Here is a 20150-nt window from a genome sequence, read left to right as displayed (position 1 = left end):
CGGCTGGTTGGCCGGCGGCTGGCGGGCGGCGGCCAAGCCAGCCAGCCAGTCAACCAGCCAGCGGGGACAAGACTCGACTTGCAAGGCAGTGGCCATGACTGAAGTGCCATGCACACTGCTGCTGTCCACGGCACGGGGAGCGCCTGCGACACAGAATGAGATCCGAAAGAAGCTTGAGAACTCTGACGACCTTGTCAAGCTCGAGGGAATGAAGGAGCTCATTGAGAGCATGCTTGCCGGTGGCGAGAAGATGGACCTGCTCATGACGGTCATTCGCTTCGTCCTCCCCACCCGCGACAAGGCCCTCAAGAAGCTGCTTCTGTACTACTTTGAGATGGTTCCCAAGAACGAGCCCGACGGTTCGCTCAAGCGTGAGTTTATCCTGGTCTGGTACGTACAACTTGCAAGCACATACTCTTCCCCCTCCCCCCCCTCTCCGCCTCCTTGCCTACTCCGCCCTAAGCCCCCCCCCCTGCCTTGTCGCTCTCTGGCGACGTGGCTCCATTTTTTGCTGCTTTCGGCCACCGAACGGCGGTTCGGCCGCAAGCCAGGGGGTTCCGGGGCGGGAGGAGAGAGGGGGACCCGTGAGAGGGGTGGGGTGAAGGGAGTGGGATGGAGAATGGCTGGTGGGGTGTAGGACTCATAGGAGAGCTTGTGTGCGTGGTGGGGATAGTAACGCGTGGATGCAGGACCTCAACCACCCCAACGAGTACGTGAGAGGCTCGACGCTCCGCTTCCTGTGCCGGATCAAGGAGGCGGACCTGCTGGAGACGCTTGTGCCGTCGGTGAAGACGTGCCTCACCCACCGGCACACGTACGTCAAGCGCAACGCGGTGATGGCGCTGATGTCGATTTACATGACGTCGGCGGATCTGGTGCCCGACGCGGCCGAGCTGCTGGAGGAGGTTCTTGCCGCCAACAACGACGAGGGTGTGCAGCGGAACGCGTTTGTGGCGCTGTACTCGTGCGACGAGGCGCGGGCGATCAAGTATCTGGCGGAGCACCTGGAGACTGTGAGCTCGTTCAACGACTCTATGCAGCTTGGGGTCATTGAGCTCATCCGCAAGGTGTACCGGTCGTCGCCGTCGGAGCGGTCGCGGTACATCCGTGTTGTGGGCACGCTCCTCGACTCGACGTCGCCGTCTGTGCGGTTCGAGGCGGCGATCACGCTTATTCTCCTGTCTTCGGCAGCGACGGCGGTGCGTGCGGCGGCGACGACGTTTGTGGACCTCATTGTCAACCAAGCCGACAACAACGTGAAGCTCATTGTGCTCGACCGGCTGGCGACGCTCAAGGCCAAGTACACGCGTGTGCTGCAGGATGTGCTGATGGACATTCTCCGGGCGCTGGCTTCGCCGAACCTGGACATCCGCAAGAAGACGCTGGACATTTGCATGGACCTCGTGGCGCCGCGCAACATTTCGCAGGTCATTGCGGTGCTCAAGAAGGAGGTGGCGCGGACGCAGGCCGAGTCGGACGAGGCCAAGGCCGAGCAGTACCGGCGGATCCTCATCCAGTCGATCCATTCAATTGCGGTCAACTTTCCGGATGTGGCGGCCGACGTTGTCGACCTGCTGATGGACTTTGTGTCGGACGCGTCGGCGTCGGCGTCAGACGTGGTGGTCTTTGTCCGCGAGGTGGTCCACACGAACCCGCACCTCCGCAAGCCGGTCCTTCACAAGCTCATGGCGATGTTTGGCTCGATTCACTCGTCCGAGGTCATGCGCGGCGCGTTGTGGATCATCGGCGAGTACGCCGAGACTGGCGAGGACGTGTCCGAGGCGTTCAAGTCGATCCGGTCGACGCTCGGCGACATTCCGTTCCTGACCGACGACGAGGACGAGGCGGACGATGAGGGCGCGGCTGCCACCGAGGGCTCGGCATCTGCACCGCCGCCCAAGGCGTCGAGCGCGCCGCGGCTCAACGCTGACGGCACGTACGCGACCCAGTCGGCGTACTCGGAGTCGCGGCACGGTGACGTGGAGGCGACGGCGGCGACGTCGTCGCTTTACCCGCTACGCGACCTGCTGTTCAAGGGCGACTTTTCCTGGGTGCCGTCCTGGCCACCACGCTCACCAAGCTCGTCTTCAAGGCACTGGACATCATCAAGGACGCGAAGCGGGCCAACGCCATTGCGGCGGAGATCATGCTCATTCTCAACTCGATTCTCCGGCTGGGCGCGTCGGGGCGGACCGGCGCGGGGCTGCCCGGCGGTCGGTCGATCGACCCGGATGCGTATGCGCGGGTCGCGTTCTGCCTTCGGGTCATTGCCAACCCCTCGCCTGTTCTCCGCAAGCTCTTCCTCGAGCTGTCGGGCAAGACGTTTGCGGCGCTGCTGGAGACCAAGGCGAGCAGCGCAGCTGCCGAGGCGACGACCGAGCGCAAGGTCATTGACGTCCACGTCGACGACGTCATCCAGATCCCGCAGCTCCGGCCCAAGGGCGCCGGCGACGTCATCTTTGAGGACGACCTCTCGGTCGACATCTACCGGGCGACCGGCAAGTCCGAGTCAGCCTCGGACTCGAAGCTGCAGCTCGACCAGGTCTTCCAGCTCACCGGGTTCTCGGACGCGGTCTATGCCGAGGCTTACCTCTCGGTCCACCAGTACGACATTGCCATGGAGGTGCTCATTGTCAACCAGACGGCCGACACGCTGCAGAACCTGACACTCGAGCTCTCGACGCTTGGCGACCTCAAGGTGGTGGAGCGGCCGACGGCGCTCACCATCGGCCCGCACAACTTCCGCACGGTGAGGGCCAACCTCAAGGTCTCGTCGACCGAGACCGGCATCATCTTTGGCGTCTGCACCTACGACGTTGCCGGCTCGTCGGCTAACGACAAGCACTGCGTCGTGCTCGAGTCGATCTCGCTCGACATCCTCTCGTATGTCATGCCGGCCACGGTCTCGCTCTCCGAGTTCCGCTCCATGTGGGCCCAGTACGCGTGGGAGAACCGCGTTGCCATCTCGTCGTCGTTTACCTCGATCCCGCGCTTCCTCAAGCACGTTACCGAGTCGACCAACATGCGCTGCCTCACGCCCGAGTCGGCCCTCGCCGGCGACTGCGACTTTCTCGCCGCCAACCTCTACGCTCGCTCCATCTTTGGCGAAGACGCGCTTGGCCAGGTCTCCATCGAGCGCCAGGCCGACGGCAAGATCGGCGGCTTTATCCGCATCCGCTCCGAGACGCAGGGCATTGCTCTCTCGCTCGGCGACAAGATCACGCTCAAGCAGCGCGGGTGACCATGGTGGCTGGTGGTGGCCTCGTAACACACATACACACACTCAGGTGCGCTAATACTCGCGCTCCTCGCGGCGGGGGCGGCGACTGGCATGCTTGTTGTCGGGCGGGAGGCGCGCGTCGAGCGACGACGCAAGGCGGGCGGCGCGCGGAGTGGGATTGTGGCGGGCGGCGGGCGGCGGCGGGCGCGGAAGCTGCTGCGGGTCTGGGTCGTGGAGAAAGGCCGGGGGCGGGAGGGGACGATCGGGCAGAGGTGCTGCACCATCAGGAGAGTGCGGGGCGAGGAGTGCGTCGTGGGTGGCGGCGAGGCGGTGGCCGGCGCGTTGGCCGAGGGCGTCGATCTCGGCCAGGAGGTCGTCGACAGAGACGCCCTGGGCGAGGCGGTCGCGAATCCAGTCGCGCTCGAGACGGAATTCGGCGTCGACCATGGCTATGTGTTGCGACTGGAGCGAGCGGAGCTCGCGGGCGTTTTGGACCTTTTGGATGCGGCGCTCCTTTGCGCGCCACTCGCGCTGGGCGGCCTCGACGGCCTCGAGTTCGGCCTTTGTGCGGCGGACGGCGGCGGCGTCGTGCTTGGCGTCCGAGTACGACTTGCGGAGGGCGAGGAGGGTGTTGCGGTGGTCGACGAGTTCCTGGTATGCGGCGCGGCGCTCGGCCTCGGCGGCTTCAAGCTCGACGAGCCTGCGGACGGCAACAGCCTCCTCGTCGGCCTTGTGGGCGAGAGCGGCGGCAATGCGGGCGTTTTCGGCACGGGCGCGTGCGGCGATGCGGGTGGCCTTTTCGAGCTTGCGGCGCTCGACGGTGCGGTCGCGGATGGCCTCCATGCGTTTGAGGTCTGCGGCCTTTTCTGCGGCGCGGGCCTCCTTATTTGCGCGATGGAGGGCGGCGGCGCGACGCTTGGCGGCCTGGACACGCTTGCGGCGCTGGGCAACTTCGCGCTTGCGGCGCTCCGCGGCCTCGACCTTGGTCTCGGCCGCGCGGTGTTTGGAGGCGAGCTGACGGGCGAGGGCGCGCTTGCGGGCGGCGTCCTCTGCGGCGAGCATTCCCATGCGCTCATCGTGCGCGGCGGCGGCGGCGTCGGCCTTAGCGGCGGCAAGACGGCGCCGCGCGTCTGCCGCCAACGCGGCGTCGGCCTCTGCGCGCCTGCGGCGCATCAGCTCCATCCGCAACCTCTTCCGGGCGTGGCGCTGGGCAGCCTCGTCCGCAGCGGCGGCGACAGCTGCCTCCTCAAGGCGGCGCTGGTCTTCGATGAAGCGGCGGCGAGCGGCGGCGTCTGCGGCGGCGTCGGCCTTGGCGGCGGCTCGGGCGGCAGCGGCAGTGCGCTCTGGCGGGCGGGTGGGCGAGCGAGCGGGTGGTGGGCGAGTAGTGGACAAGTGGTGGGTGGCACCGCTCTTGCCCGCCACCATGGATGAGCCGCTCTCGCTCCTACCGTCGTCAACAGAGGGCGAGCTGAGGAGCATTGCCGCAGACTGGGCCGCTGCCACAGAGGTGCTCGTGGACAAGGCCACTCTGGTGGCAAACGCCCGCTTGGGCCACGAGTATGTCGACAGAGGCGAGGCGCCGCCGCCCGTCGCCACCGCCGCCGCCGATACAGAGGAGCCGACAGAGCCACAGGCCGATGCCGCCGCTGATGGCGACTCGGCCGGCCGCAGTCCTGCGCTTGCCGCCGCCCGCCTCGAGCGGGCTGCCGCCGCTGCTCTCCACCGCTGCGAGCAGAGCATCGAGACGCTCACCCGCCTCGTCGCCCGTGCCAATCTCGCCGTCGCTGATGCGCTCGAGCTGGCCGTCGCGGACGGCTCGCATCCAGAGGCGGCGCCGGTCCAGGCCGCAGCCTGGGCCGCCGCCCTCGGTGATGAGGTTGTCGTTATCAACGAGGCTGTCGCCGACATTGCTGCTTCGCTTGATCGCGACGTCATCTCCGAGGCGCTCGCGGTCATCTTGCACGGTATGTACTCTCCGGCACAGCCGTGGATGAGCTAGTTCTTTACAGCCCAGCATCCCGCCGGACCTTGCCCACAATGGCAAAGACCTTGCGGGCTGCGGCGTCGCCGTCGGCCATTACCGCCACGCACTTTTTGGTCTTCTTGGCTTTGACGCCCTGCGCCAGCCGCGGGCGGATGGTGAACGCAATCTCGCGCGCCCCGTCCCACGCCACATCCTCCACCTCGTCCCACGCTGCGTACCACTCGACCTTGGTCCCGCCGCGGTTGATCGTCTTCGACGTAGAGTACCGCGCCTTGAACACGTGGTTGAGCCCGACAAGCAGGACCCAGTCCTTGGCCTTGCCGCTCGAGTCGACGAGGGGCGTGTGCCACAGGTACGCCTCGGCGTTGGCGTACTTGCGCTTCTTGACCGAGAAGATGAGCTCCTGCGCCCATGCCGACGCCTCGTCGTACACCGCTAGCCGCCGCCGCACGAGGTTGAGCACCCGCGGCGGCCGCAGCCGCTCCTCGTCCTTCTCAAAGAATGTCGTCGTGTTGCGGATGCCCTCGGTTGTCTGCGTCGCGAGGTCCACCGCGCCAGCCACAGGCTTGACCACGAGACCCACTACGCCCTTGCCGATACCCTTAAGCAGACCCTTGGCTCCGCCCTCGCGCGCGCCCTTGATCGGCTGCAGAAACAGGCCCGTCACACCGTCAAACACGCCCTTGCCCAAGTCGCGCATGCCGAACAGCAGGCCCTCGCCGGCGTGGCGCGGCCGCTGCCGCGCCTTGGCCGCACGATCGCGCTTGTAGTCGTCGTCAAACGAGAGCTTGCCGAGGCCCTTGCCTACAGTGCCCGAAATCTTGGTGGCTGTGTTAAACACCCCATACACAGAGTTCTTGACCAGAGATGACGTGCCTTTGCCCACACCCTTGGCAAACGCCTTGGGTGACTTTCGGAAGCCCTTGGCAGGGAGCACGAAAAAGTCGAGCAGGCCCTCGGAGAGGTTGTTGAACAGTCCCACAGGATTGCCCAGAAAGTCAAACGATCCCAGGATCTTGTACGACTCCTCCAGCCCCTGCAGCACGTAGTGCCGCGCAATTCGGTCCGTCAGCTCCGCTTGCGTCGCAAACGGATGCTCGAGCACCAGCGTGTTGAGCCGCAGCGGCGCGTTGTCGATGTTGACCACGGCCACCCCGATCGCCTTGAGGAACCCGCGCAGCGGCGAGTCCTTGTCCACTGCGTCTACCTCGATCGACGTCAGGAACGTCACGTTGACCTTGATCGAGTTGAGCGAGAGCATCTCAAAGTACATTTGCTTCGAGACAACAACCGCGTCGGCCTCGCTCGGCCTCTCACCCTCGCCACTACTCTCGCCGGGAAGCACAAGAACTGGCAGCCCGCTCACGGCAGACGAGCTCCGCGTCAGCGCGGCAACCTGCTCCTGCGGCAGCGAAAACACAAAGTCCAGCAGCTGGATGAGCAAATTCTCCTCCACACACAGCACCATCTCCTGCACGAGCACGTTGAGGAACTTGTAGTGCTCAAGCGACGGGTTCGTCTTCGACTTCCAAAAGTCGATCGCCACATGCGACCGGTCCTCTAGCTTGGACGCCTTGGGCCCAAGTAGCACCCCGTACTGCGCCGTCGGCAGTGCGTTGTCCACCTGCACCTTGGCCACGTCGAGTTTGAACGTCTGCGACGTGCTCGAGTCTTCGACCTCGACCCGGATCCCCACCAGCGCGGCAAACACAAGCTCTCGCGGCGCTCGCTCATCAATGAGCGAGAGCCCGACACCCGGAAGCTCCACGCGCAGCCCGAGGTCCGCACGCTCCTGCTTGACCACTGCGGCCTCGTCTCCGCTCTCCCCACCCCGGGACTCGCTCCCTCGTCGCTGCGCCTTGAATACCAGCACTTTGGTCGGACCCTCGGCCGTGAGCTCCACATCGACGACCCGCGGCGGGCCATGGATGCCGCCACGCAGCTCGATTTTTTTGAACGTCTTGAGCGCCGTCAGCTTGTACTTGCGCGTGGCTCCTCCCGAGTCCTTCGACCCGCCACGGAACATGACCGTCAACCGCTTCTTGGCCGACAGGTCGTCCCACGCGTACCCGCATCGCCCACCAGGATACAACACCTGGAGGTGGTCGCGTAGATCGGCCTGGAAAAACGCCAGCGCCTCGCCCGACTCGTTGCGAATCGAAAACTGCGGCACGCCCGCGTCCGGCGCAATGGTTACTCCAAGCACAGATCCCTCCACGCGGATCTCCACTGCAAAAATGTACACCTTGCCTGAGCTTGCCTCGACCACCTTGACGTTAACCAGGCCAAGGTTGTCGATGTCAAATCCGCCCGACCAGCCCCAGTCTCCGGCCTCGCCGTTGGCCGCCGCCGGACCGCTTCCATCTGCAAAGCGCAGTTGGATCTTGTCCGGCGCGTCGTGGCGCGGAAAGTGCCACGCGGCGCTTGCACCGGCCTGCAGCGCCAGAGGCACTTCGCCGCAGTCTTCGCTTCCGACCTGCCGCACCTCGACCACCATCCCGTCCGGCAGCCGCGACACAAGCATGAACCGCGGCGTGAGCGTCACAATCTTGACCACGCGGAACCGATCTGTCCCGAGATCAACCCGGACGCCAAACTCGTAAAACGGCTCCGCCACGTCGCGGACAACGTCAACGGCCTCACCGTCATCGTTGACAATCGTGATAGCGTTCGGGTCGTTGGCCGCGCTCTCGTCGTCGTCGTCGTCCCGCGCCCCACGCTCAATCTTGACCGCAGACACCGAGCCGGCGCTCGAGACTCCAAAGGCCTTGGAGAACTTGGACGCACCCACCGCAACCGCCATCTGGTTCTTCAGCAGCGACTTGCCAAGCCTGACGTATGAGAACATGAAAGGCGCTCTCGGATCCGGCGCCAGTCCGGTCCCAGGCAGTCCGGCAGCCTCGTAGTACTTTTTGTATCCATGCTTTTGTGCCACGACTAGCGGCTGGCCTGTCGCGTTCACCACCCAGAAGGGCGCATAGATGGTGACGTGCAGCGGCGCCGCACCTGCCTCGCCTGCCACAGTCCGCATAATGTTGAGCACCAGCCGCCGCCCGCTCTCGTCCACGAGCTCCACATTGTCGGCTTCCTTGATCTTGACTCGCTTGTTGGATCCCGGCAGCTGTACCTTGCGCTCGCCCTTTGCTCCTGCAAACAGCACCGCTTCGGCCGACCACCCAAAGCCAGGCAGCTTGACGCGGAGCACCACAGAGAGCTCCGGATGGACCGTGAGAACCTGCCTCACCTCGCCCTTGCCCACCTCGCCTCTGTGCACCGACATCGACTCGAGGGCCACAAGTTCGTAGCTCAGGCCGCTCGCACACAAGTTCTCGATCTCCACAGGCGCAAACACCGAGTAAACATGCTGCGGGTACGGGAACCGTGGCCGCGACACGCCTTCTTCCACCTCGTGGACACCAAAGTACATGTCTTCGTGACTACGCAGGTGGTCACGGAGCTCTGAAGTGAGAAGCGTCGGCGTGACGGCCTCAATCTCATCTTCATCCTCGACCTCGACCTCGTCCTCGTCCTCGGCCTTGCCGTCCCCGTCGCCGTCCCCGTCGCCGGCTGCAGCTTGGTCCTCGACATCAGAATCCGAGTCTGTGGCTGCCGAGCCCAGGTCGATCACGCCTGCGGCGCTGGCATGCAACTCGTCGGCCTCGCTTCCATCGTCAACGGTCAGCCACGGCTCGCCGTGCACTACAGCAGACGCGCTCGCATCAGCAGCAGCACAGTAAACTAGGAGCGTGCGGCCCGACGCTGCATACAGGGTGCGCTTCTTCTCTGTTGTCTCTGATGGACGCTTCACGTTTCCGCCATGTGCGCCAAACCAGAACAGCGTCTGTCGCGACCACTCGACGTCGGCGTCTGAAGGGCGAAGCCGGACCCGCGAGGCGAAAGCGAGGTCGACTGGCACCCCACGCCCGCACCCGGGCTCCAGCCGCGGAAGCGCGGTTGGTACTCCATCGGAGGCGCCCTCGCATCGGAGCGAGAGCGGAACAGGCGTCGAGTTGACCAACCAGACACACGACCGCACCATGATGACCTTACACCCGGTCTTGTCAAGCGCAACATCGACCACAATTCGAGCCACCGAGTCGCTCCCGTCCGACTTTCCAACACGCTTCCCGCTCTTGGTCGGCGTCAGCGTGTATGCCGTCCGCCCGACACGGTCCACCGGGACGCGAGTGATCGGCTCCCATCCGCCGGCAACGACGAGGCACACATAGTGAGGCGTCCGCCCCAGCCGCGGCAGCCGCGCCCCAAACGCATCGCTGGCGTCGCCGAGTGGCACAAGCTGTGCTGAGAGCGCGTCTGCGTCAGTCGCACTGCCTGCCTCGGGAAAGTCAAAGCCCTCGCTTGCCCACGGCTTGACAAGCAACGCATCGTGCGGCGAGAGGAGGACTGAGACTTCGCACCCGGTCTCGTTGGTAACCTTGTACGGTGCAAAAGTCCGCCGCAGCTCATAAAACTGCGCAGAGCTTCGCAGCTCAGCCTCAAGTAGCGAGCCCGTAGTAAGGAGCGTAGAGACAAGGGTCTGCGTGGCGTTGACAACCAGTATGTTGTCTGACGTGACAAGAACTTCCATCGCTGGTGGGAGCTCCGCCGCAGAGATGACGTCCGACACCGTGAGCGTGGGCTCGGAGGTCCACGCCCGCACTGTCATCATCCACGGCTCGATCATCGGCTCCCACTCGGCCAAGCTGGCGTTGTACACCAGACCGGCCAAACCCAGCCGGACTCGCGCCAGAAGCGCTGCCGACCAGTTTCCCACATGGGCGTCGAGGGTAGAGACGACCAGCGCCACCAGCGGCGAGTTGCGCCCGACGTCGCGGTCGTCAAAGAGTGTCACCCGAATGGTTGCCGATGAGAACCGCAACGATTCCTCGCTGCCGGCGAGCTCGTCGTTGGAGACCACCACAAAGTCGTCGCCAGCCAGCTCGGGCGGCGGCGCGGCAGCCGCGAGCGACTCGTCGTTGCTGGAGACGATGGGCTGAGGGCCAGATGACGGACCGGCACCATCGGTGTCACCAGCAGCAACACCAGAGTCTGCAGGAGAGACGGCTGCGTCCTCTAACACCGCAAGGTCGTCGTCATCGTCATCAGTGGCAACGTCGAGTGCCGACGCGGGAGCGCCGCCGCCAAACGGCGCAAGCGCAGAACTCATGGCCAGCGCACTCGGGTCGATTTGGTCAAGCCGCACAGCGGCGCTAGTGCACTCGACTTGCGGCCCAGCTGCGATGGATGCTGCTTCCGCCGATGCCGCATTGACCACGTCGAGACCCTCGAAAATGGCCAGGAGAAGAAGAACGTCCTGGTAGGCGACCCTCAGGTCAACAGTCTCGAGATCGGCAAGGATGTTGGTGTGTGCGACACAGAGGAGGAGACCGACAGACGACTCGATGCCCTTCAGCTTGAGCTGCTGGAGGTGGTGCTCGTCGATGTGGCTCGGCAGCGGGCGGGTCGACTCAGCCTGGTCGTAGTGAGCCCGGATCGTGGTCGGGAGCAGGAGTACCGCGGACGTCGCGGCTTCGTCGGCGAGCGCACACGTCGTCACCTGCAGCTTTTCCACAAGAATCGGGGCCGAGAGGAACGGCCGCCCAAGGAGAGTCACACCGAGCGCAACAGGTGCCATAACCGAGGTCTGGACCACAAACGCCCGCGAGTCGACCACGTTCGGGTTCTCGATTAGCACCAGCGAGAGGTCTGTAATCCGCGCATCGATTCTTGTCTTAGCCTGCGCCGCGTCGGTCTGCATGCCGTGGTCCACCCGCGCCTTGCTCGCGTTCCCAACATTGAGCACTGTGAGTGTCGAGTCGGCCAGCTCGCTTGCAGCCGTGTCAGCAGCTGCCTCGGCGTCGTCGCTAGCCTCGGTCACAGTGTCGCGGAGGACCGGGAGCTCGTCCTTTGGCAGCGCCGAAAAGAGGAGTAGCTCTGCGATGAGCGGAAAGATGACTGTGACTCGCGGGCCCGAGACGCCCAAGTCAACGACTTGCTTGCCACCGGCAGTGGCGGCAAAGTCGAGCTTGATCTCGGGCGTGTTGTCAAGACCCGGCTTGCGGCCGAGGAGTGCACGGTACGGCGCCGCTGCGGCTTCGGGCCGCTCGTCGACAGCCTCGATGCACTGGACGGTGGCCTTGGCGTTTGTGGAGCCGTCGGACGAGGTGTACGCCACCACGCCAGCATCGCAAACGGTGAGCGCGAGAATGCCCGAACCGTCGGCGGCCACGAGGTCGAGCTCGATCCGCGGGATGGCCACCGAAGCGTCGAGGGTGATGTAAGCAGCAGCGGCCACAGCGGCTTCGGCAGCGGCAAGCTCGTCGGGCGTCTGGACAGCCGGGGGCGGCGCGGTGTGGACCACCGTCTCGATGCCCGGTGGGATCCAGATCCACTCGAGGGTGCGGGGATTGAGCTGGGCTGACGGCGGCGAGACCTGGTCGAGGTTTTCGAGCACACACCGCATGAGATAGCCATAGTCGCGCTGTGCCACCCGTGCCACAATGGGCGCTACCTCGCCGGAAATCCGCAGTTCCGGCACGCGCGTGTCAGCCGGAAGCAGCGACCGGGCAATGTCGAGAGAGACGCCAAAGTCGGCGACGAGCGTCGATGCCGGGCCGGCGTCTGACGCGAGCGCGGTCACATGGGTCTCCGACAAGTGCACCACCATGTTGTCCATCGGGACGCCGGAAAAGGTCGAGAACGAGTTGGAGACCGAGAGCCTACCGAGATAGACATGGAGCGCGTCGTCGTGGAACGCGCCCCGCGGGAGGACCAGCCGCGGCTGGGCCATGTCGACCGAGACCTTGATCTTGGGCTGGGCCTCTTCCGCTGGTGGCGGCGCTGGGAGCACCGCACCGGCCGGTGGCGCCGGGCCGATAGCAAGGCTAGCCGAGGTCGTCGGGGCTGCCACCGACGGGGCGCTCGCCTCGAGGGCCAACACCTCGTCCGGAGTTTCGTCGCCGCCTGCAAACGGCTGGAGCATGAACGGCACATAGTTGGAATTGTAGTCGAGGAGGCGGGTGACGAATAGGTTGACAAAAACGGCCTCGATGGCGGCAATCTTACACGAGACCGACATGTCGTGGCCTGGGTACTCGATGAGTGGCTCGTACTTGTCGTACGTGGCAAACGTGACCTTGATCATTGCCCGCGGCTTGGCCGCCGCCTTGCTGGCCTGTGCCACCTCGAGCTTCTGAGCCTTTGCCGACCCCGACGAGCTTGTCGAGTCGGAAGAGTCTGATGAGGTGTACGAGGTGTAGGAAGAGCCCGAGCTTGACGAGTCAGAGCTCGAGGCCGACGACGAGTCGGAGCCCGAGCCGATCGTGTCACCACGAGCTGGGCTCACGACGGCTGCTGTCTTGCGATGGCGATGGTGGCGGCGGTGGTGATGGGTGTGGCTCTTCGCGCGACCGACAATGCGCTTGTAGCGGGTGTTGGGCGTCACCAGATCAAGCACGGTGAGCTGGCCAACCTCGATCTCAGCCGAGAGTGTCGTGGTGTACTGCACAAAGGCGAGCGAGGTCGAGCCGAGAACAACCTGTGTGAGCGGGAGACCCGGCTCGTTGAGCGAGATCGAGACGCCGGCCAGAGATACGTTGGCGACAAGCGGCTTGAACTGTTGCAGAACTTGGGTGATGTCGATGTCGGGCGCTGCATCGCCAGCGTCAGCGGCCAGCTGAAGGGCGGCCTGGGTTTGGGCCTGGACCACACGCATGGTGTACTTGCGCTGGGCCTCGCGAGCCTCAACCGACGCTGCAGGCGTGGCGGCCAGAATCGAGGTGGCGCGGCGCGAGACCGAGGCCCGCGACGCCGAGACCGAAGCACGGAGAACCGACGAGCCGCGGCGCGAGCTGGCACGCGGCCGCGGTGTGCCAGGCTCAACCTCGTCAGCGTCATCGTCTGCAGGTGGCGGAAAGGCCTTAGAGGCAAAGACAGCGAGCGCGTGGATGGTCTGCGGGTTGACGTTGACTTCCACATGGCCGAGTGCGAGGTCGATGCGGGCCTCGGTGGCGTCATGCTTGGTGAGGAGCTCCGGCGAGTTCTTGGCGACTGCGGTGTGTGTGAGCGCAAGCAGGGGGAGCGTCTCGCCCGTGCTGGCCGAGACGGGGCGAGCGGCGACGAGCGCGCCCAGGCCGGTCGGCAGGATAGGCGGCGAGCACGCCATGTAGCTCGCTGACTTGACCCACTCATCGTCGACGTGGAACGAGGAGAGTGTGAGCGAGGTCACGCCATCAAACGTTCGCTGGACAACAGTGGCGGATATGCCTTCGAGCGAGACGACGATGATGACCGGTGCTTCGCTGACGGCTGGTGCGACAGGCGGCGACGCGGCCGAGATGACAGGCGTGTCGTCGTAGGCGAGCGTAGGTGCAGGACTGTGATGCACCTCATCATCACCAGATACCGAGCCGCAGGCCGAGGCAGGCCGAGGCGCGGCTGGGTTCGGCGGCGGCGTCTGCAAGTACCGCGGCAGCGGAGCAAGGTCGTCTGACACCGAGACGGTGACAGCGCCAACCGAGAAGGCTAGGTCGAGCTCAACACGCTCGACAAGAGTCTCCAGCGAGGTGACCGCTTCCATGCGGGCACGTTCGACAGCAGCAGCCTCGACGAGCGAGACAAAATCAGCGGCGAGGGCACGACGGGCAACCTTGTCGCCGTTCGAGGCAACCGGGGCGGGGTCTGATGGCCCAGCAGCAGCAGCGGAGCCGTCACCATCGCTGCTGCCCAGCGCATCAGTGAGCTGGGCAACCGAGTCGAGGAGGGTAAGGAGAGCGAGCGACTTTTGAGTCGAGACGTGGAGAGCAACGCGCGAGGTCGAGCCGATCACCTTGGTCTTGACCAACGTGGGGTCATTCGGGAGGATGGCAAGCTGGATGGCGAGCTCGAGCTCGAGCGGCGAGAGCAAGTGGTACGGCTGAAGCGGTGCTGACGGCGGCGGCGGTGCGAGCTCGGCAAGGGCCCATGGTGCCGATCGATCGGCGACGAGGACCTGGACGTCCGAGAGCTTGACGTTGTAGCGGTCGTAGAGGTGCTCGCGGGCGGCCGAGCCGGCGTGCTCCAGATCCGACAAGACCGTGACAGAGCCAAGGTCGACGCAGAGGACCAAGTTGTCGTCCTGATCGGCGAGCGCATGGCTCCTCGGGTAGAGAATGTGCGGGGCGGCGACGTCGACCGAGACATCCATGATCGAGTGCTGCTCAAGGGCATAGTCGAGCGACGCGCCTGCTGTGGTGACGACGAGTGCGTCGACCTGGGCCTGGTATGCGGTGGCCACGGTCTCGAGGCCGGTCTCGGACTGTGCGGCGGCAGCAAATGCGAGGAGGCGCTGCAGGAGGATCGGCGAGGGTGAGACGATAGAGAGCGGCGCGGCGCGGAGGCCAACGCGGATGTCAGCCGGCGAGTCGAGCGGCGCAAGCTCAAACTCACAGGCGACGAGCTTGTTCGGCACAAGTCCGTCCGGGATGCGGATGTCGACGCCCTGGAAGAGCGAGTCGCGGGCCGCGGTCTTGGGCTGGATGAGATAGGGGAAGGCCGAGTCGGGAGTAATATAGTCGCGGGCGTGGAGCGAGGCGAGTGAAGTCGATGTCCACATCGAGTCCGGCCGCTGACAGAGCTCGAGGGCGAGGCCGTCGAGCTCAAAGTCAACGATCGGCGAGCTGGCGTCGGCCTTGACCACAACACGTGCGGCGTCGAGGTAAAGTTGATGCGGATCTTGACGTAGTCGGGTGGCGGCGGGCCGACGGGCCCGGCGTCGTCAAACTCGGGCTCGAGCAAGTCGTAGATGGCCGACTGCTCGTCGGGCGAGAAGGCGGACCAGACGTTTGCAGTGGCATCTGGCTCGAGATCAATCGGGTCGTCTGCCTCGGAGGCTGTAGCCTCGACAACGTCGGGATGGAGTGCGGCGAGCTCCTTTTCCTTCTCCTTGTCCTTGCCCTTGCCCTTGAACCACGAGAACATGCCGCCGCCGCCGCTCTCGCCCTTTTCCTTCTTCTTCTTGGCCTTTTTGGCCTTTTTGGCAAACTCGGCCTGCTTGAGGCGGAGCTCAGTGAGCATGCGGAAGAAGCGGATCGAGTCAAAATCGAGGCGGAGCTCGAGGATCTCGAGCTCCTTTTCGAGAACTGGAGGAAGCTTACCCTTCTTGGAGAGCTTCTTCTGGGTGTAGACCCGGATGTAGTCGTCTTTGTCGCGCTTGCGCTGTGCAAAGTGTGCGGGCGACCACTCTGCGTTGCGGCGCTTGATGTCGACCAGGACGGCGTTGGCAGCGTAGCGCCACCAGGCGGCCGGGTCGTCGGCGGGCCGCCGGGCCGGGCGGAACTTGCGGAATGGGTACGAGCGCGAGAACATGGTGAACTTGCCGAGCACGTCCATGACCTGGACGTACTGACTCTGCTCGAGCTCGACGCCGATGGCGTCGAGAGCAACCTGGATGGTGAACTTGGGATTGAGCATGTCAGGCTTGTCGCGCTTGTTCATCACCACCTTGGCGTTGAGGTGGATCGGGTCAAGAACGTAGTGATGGAGCGAGGGCGGAGCGGTGTCAGTCGGGATGCCCGGGGTGAGGGCAGCGGCAAGGCCGGCTGGTGAGGCGTCGACGATCGGCGCCACGTTTGGGTCCCAATACACAGCGAGATTCGAGAGCTCGGCGAGCTTGTGTACGAGCGGCTTGGACTCGGTGAGAAACGTCGGCCGCCATGAGTCGTCGGTCGAGCAGAGGGTGAGTCCCTGAAGGGTGATACCAAAGCCGTAGTGGGTAGCGCACGCCGGGTTGGCAGCGAGCGCAGCTGAAGCGGCGGCATGCTCGACACCGGTGACGGCGATGAGGACTGGGGCGTTCTCGGCAAAGTTTGCGATTTTGTCCTGGTAGCGGATGTGGATGCCCTTGACCACCACCTGCAGATTGTCGATGATCTTGGCGGCGAGACGGGCGGCGAAAGAGTCCTCGACGGGCTCGTCGTCGTCGTCAAGGCCGGGCGGGGCGGGATCCTTGCCCGCGGCCTTGTCCTTCTTCTTGGCCTTCTTCTTGGCTTTTTTGGCCCGCTTCTTGGCCTCCTTGGCCATCTCTGCCCGCGCCTTGGCCTTGGACTCCTTGGCCATCTCCAGCGCGGCCAGCGCCGATTGCTTGTCGGCCTGAGCCTTGGCCTCCTCGGCCTCCTGGTCGTAGGGCACGGCACCGGCGGGGCCAGCCAGGACAAACACATTATGCAGCTCTGCGGTGACCGGCTTGGACTTGAGATGCTTCCAGTCTGCCTTGATGACAAGCTTGCCCACCACGCCACCGGTAAGCGCCAGCGGAAGGCCGAGCCCGTCCAGAGCCTCGGGCTTGACATTGAGGTTTTCCAGCACTACGTCGCCACCCCATACCGAGATGTCCAGCTGGTTCGCGTCGATACCCTCCACATACGCCCCGAGGTACTGTGTCAGGAGCGACGAGACGAGGCCCTCGAACATGTCCAAAGGGGGGGGGGGAGGGAGGGAGGGAGGGAGGGGTGGTGGCAAATGGAATGAATGAAACAATGGTGTGTGTGGTCACGTGGAAGAACAACGATGACGAATGAGCCGATGATGACGAATGAGACGATAATGATGAACGAGCCGATGATGACGAACGAGCCGACGATGATGAACGAGCCAACGATGACGAACGAGCCGACGATGATGAACGAGCCAACGATGACGAACGAGCCAACGATGACGAACGAGCCGACGATGATGAACGAGCCAACGATGACGAACGAGCCAACGATGACGAACGAGCCGACGATGATGAACGAGCCAACGATGACGAACGAGCCAACGATGACGAACGAGCCGACGATGACGAACGAGCCAACGATGACGAACGAGCCAACGATGACGAACGAGCCGACGATGATGAACGAGCCAACGATGATGAACGAGCCAACGATGACGAACGAGCCAACGATGACGAACGAGCCGACGATGATGAACGAGCCGACGATGATGAACGAGCCAACGATGACGAACAAGCCGACGAGGATGAACGAGCCGACGATGATGAACGAGCCGACGATGATGAACGAGCCGACGATGATGAACGAGCCAACGATGACGAACGAGCCGACGATGATGAACGAGCCGACGATGATGAACGAGCCAACGATGACGAACGAGCCAACGATGACGAACCAACGATGACGAACGAACGATGCGAATGAGCCGGTGGCATACACGTTGGCATGCATGGACAATGACACAAATGCAGAATCAACCACAATGGTCACGCCCCGCCCGCCCGCGCCACCCTCACCCACACCAATGCCCTGGTACTCATCCCCCCCTCCCCCATCCCACTACCCACATGTCTGCATCCGCCCCATACACAGTCGCCTTTGTCTCGCCTCCAGATGCCGGTCCATGGCCTGCCTCGGGCCTCCCGCACACGCCCTGGCTACCTCCCGCCGACCTCGGGGCTGGTCATGGCCCGGGCCTGCTTGTCCTCGCTCTCGCCCGCCCGGCTCTTCTCACAGACGTCATCGTCCGCAACTATAACACGCCCTTTGTGGAGATCATGGTTGTTCATGACGGAGATGCACCGGCGAGTGCTGTGCTCGCTGCGGATGGCATCGATCGGGCCAGCCTGTGGACGGTCGCCGCCCGCCCCGTCCTGCCTATCAAGCAGCTCCTCCCGCCCGATCCGCCGCACTCGAGCCTACCCAGCCCTCCGCCGCTGCCGTTGCCGCCGCCGCCGGCACCAGGCGTGCTCGCCACCAAAGTCTGGTCCTTTGGCTCCGGTGCACTTGCCGCCGGCCTGCTGGACACGCCCATCTCACACCTGGTGGTCCGCATCACCGCCCTCCGCCCGCGCCGCATGGGCCTTGCCCGCATCGACATCTGCGTCCGTACTCCACCGCCGTCGGACAGGGCCCGTGCCCGCGGCGCAGCCGGCGGTCTCCTCCGCCTCGGCTCGCTCCTCGACGCCCCACCCCAGCCGCCGTCGCTGCCCAAGGCTGACGTCGACGCCGCGCTCAAGGACATGCTTCGCCCTCTCGGCAAGTCCCAGCTCTCGTTCGACACTCCCGCTGCCGCAGCCTCGATCCACCGCGCTCCATTTGCCGGCGACCCCTCACTGAAGGCCTCACCGCTCGAAGGCCTCATTCCGCTCCACAAGCGCATGTCGTCACTCAAGCCGCCGCCCAGCTCGTCATCGTTTGACGAGTGGCAGGCCGATACGGCCGCCATCAAGGCCGCCGCCGCCAAGGCTGCCAAGATTGCCCGCGCCAAGGCCCGCCGTGCCGTTGCTGCCGCCTCCACCTTTGAGTTCATCCCCAACTCGGCGGCCGCCACCAACACAAACCGCCGCGCCCCATCAGCAGTCGCCACCCCGCGCGAGTCAGTCATTGTCAACGACCGATCGCCTGCTGCTTCCTCGCCGGCTCCCTCGGCTGCGGCCCCGCCGAACCCTCCATCACGCAAGCGCAAGCGCACGCCGCCGCCGCCAACCACACTTGCCCACATCACCTTTACCATTTCTGGCATCGCCAATCCCGAGCGCGCCACCCTCCGCAGCCTCGCCGCCGCCATGGGGGCCACATACTCCGCAGCCTGGTCGGCAGCTTGCAATTTGCTCATCGCCGCACCTGGCTTTGATCACGCCGCCAAGGTCAAGGCCGCTCGCGCCGCAGGCAAGCCGGTCGTCGGTCCCGACTGGCTCCACGACAGCTACGCGGCCCACGCGCCTGCGCCACTTCCCTCAACCGCCTCAGCCCCGGCAGCCCCGGCTGCGGCCCCAGCTACAACGTCGGCGTCGGGCTCGACGGAGGAGATCGCCGACTACAACGCTGACACCGACGACAATGATGACGGCATTGCCGATGCCGGTGACGCATGTGCCGCGTCGTCGGCGTCATCGTCGTTGGCCCCTCTTCGCCGTGCTTCGTCGTCCGCCATCGCTGCCGGTCTTGCCCCACTGCCGCGTTTTTCGCCAACCTCGTCTTTCTCGTCGACGACGGCTCGCTACAGCCGGTCACCCGCAAGCAGCTCTCCCGCCACATCGTGGCCTACGGCGGGCGGCTCCGGCGCGAGCCTGGCCCAGGCGTCCACGTTGTTGTCGTCGCCAAAGAAGCGCTGCCGCTTCCAGAGTCGCGATCCCCCGGCACCGGGCCGACCTACGTCACGCCGGCCTGGGTCCAGCAGTGCGCTGACGCGGCCCAGCTCCTCCCGCCACCATCCTGACCCGCCGCCATTGAAACTACCAATCGAGATCGTCCTCGCCGTCGCGGCCACTCCCGCCTTCGGCATCGCCGACGCATTCAGCCTCACTGTCGTCACCGCCGTCTAGCGCCAGCGCCACCCGCGCGCGGTCGACACCGCTGCGGCGGCTCCGCAGCCATTTGGCGATTCGCACCTCCTCGGCGCCCAGATCAGGTGGCCCATACCGCAGCTCGATGCCGGCCCCCGCCGCATACCGCCGCATCACAGCGCGGAGCGGCTCCATCTCTGCCGGATCAAACGGGACGCCTGCTGCCAGCCGCTCTTCCATTTCGGCTACAGCCGCTTCGGCTGCCGCCTCGACCGCCGCCTCGGTCGCCGCCTCGGTCGCCGCCACCGTCGCTAGATACGCGCGGTAGTAGCCCACCTCCATGGCCAACTCCCGGCCATGGAAAAAGCCCAGCCTCCGTGCCTCAGCATGGCCCTCTTCCTCGCCCTGTACAAGCCCCTGCGCATGACCCTGGGCAATAAGCCTGTCCATGTCCCATCCAAAGCCGTGAGTTGGCTTGCCGCACTCGGGATCAGATCCGAAGCGATCCACCACAAGCAAACCCCTTCCCCCCCCCCACACACCCATTCTCATTCCCGACCTTGTTCATCACCCTCTCAATCTACATACTCTTCCTCCAGAAACAGCAGCTGATCAAACTCGTCCATCGCCAACTACACCTCTGAACGACGGCGTCAAGTGTCTCTCCCTCTCCTCTCGTGGCTCCG

The 20150-nt window shown here is 64.9% G+C and overlaps 5 protein-coding genes across 5 annotated transcripts; 3 read left to right on the top strand and 2 right to left on the bottom strand.

The window, feature by feature from the left end:
- Positions 1–79: 79 nt before the first annotated feature.
- AMSG_02147 (coatomer subunit beta) lies at positions 80–3287 on the top strand. Its single transcript, XM_013905717.1, has 2 exons — positions 80–390; positions 674–3287. The coding sequence occupies exons 1-2, from the start codon at positions 95–97 to the stop codon at positions 2664–2666; spliced, it is 2289 nt and encodes a 762-aa protein (XP_013761171.1). The 5' UTR covers positions 80–94; the 3' UTR covers positions 2667–3287.
- A 1356-nt stretch (positions 3288–4643) lies between these two features.
- AMSG_11689 (uncharacterized protein) lies at positions 4644–5323 on the top strand (the record flags this gene model as incomplete). The annotated part of the gene is made up of 1 exon (XM_013905774.1): positions 4644–5323. The coding sequence occupies one exon, from the start codon at positions 4644–4646 to the stop codon at positions 5217–5219; it is 576 nt and encodes a 191-aa protein (XP_013761228.1). The 3' UTR covers positions 5220–5323.
- On the bottom strand, positions 5224–17407 carry AMSG_02146 (vacuolar sorting protein; the record flags this gene model as incomplete). The annotated part of the gene is made up of 4 exons (XM_013905716.1): positions 5224–7019; positions 7089–14838; positions 14886–16643; positions 16754–17407. The coding sequence occupies 4 exons, from the start codon at positions 17405–17407 to the stop codon at positions 5224–5226; spliced, it is 11958 nt and encodes a 3985-aa protein (XP_013761170.1).
- Positions 17408–17523: 116 nt separating this feature from the next.
- Positions 17524–19397, top strand: AMSG_02145 (uncharacterized protein; the record flags this gene model as incomplete). Its single annotated transcript, XM_013905715.1, has 2 exons — positions 17524–19120; positions 19258–19397. 2 exons carry the CDS (start codon positions 17524–17526, stop codon positions 19395–19397), a joined length of 1737 nt encoding a protein of 578 aa, XP_013761169.1.
- Positions 18671–20090, bottom strand: AMSG_02144 (uncharacterized protein; the record flags this gene model as incomplete). Its single annotated transcript, XM_013905714.1, has 2 exons — positions 18671–19906; positions 20053–20090. The coding sequence occupies 2 exons, from the start codon at positions 20088–20090 to the stop codon at positions 19414–19416; spliced, it is 531 nt and encodes a 176-aa protein (XP_013761168.1). The 3' UTR covers positions 18671–19413.
- Between the last annotated feature and the right edge of the window lie 60 nt (positions 20091–20150).

The sequence above is a fragment of the Thecamonas trahens genome, assembly GCF_000142905.1.
Source record: "Thecamonas trahens ATCC 50062 unplaced genomic scaffold supercont1.8, whole genome shotgun sequence".
NCBI classification, from domain to species: domain Eukaryota; order Apusomonadida; family Apusomonadidae; genus Thecamonas; species Thecamonas trahens.
This window is presented reverse-complemented; position numbering and strand designations above follow the sequence as displayed.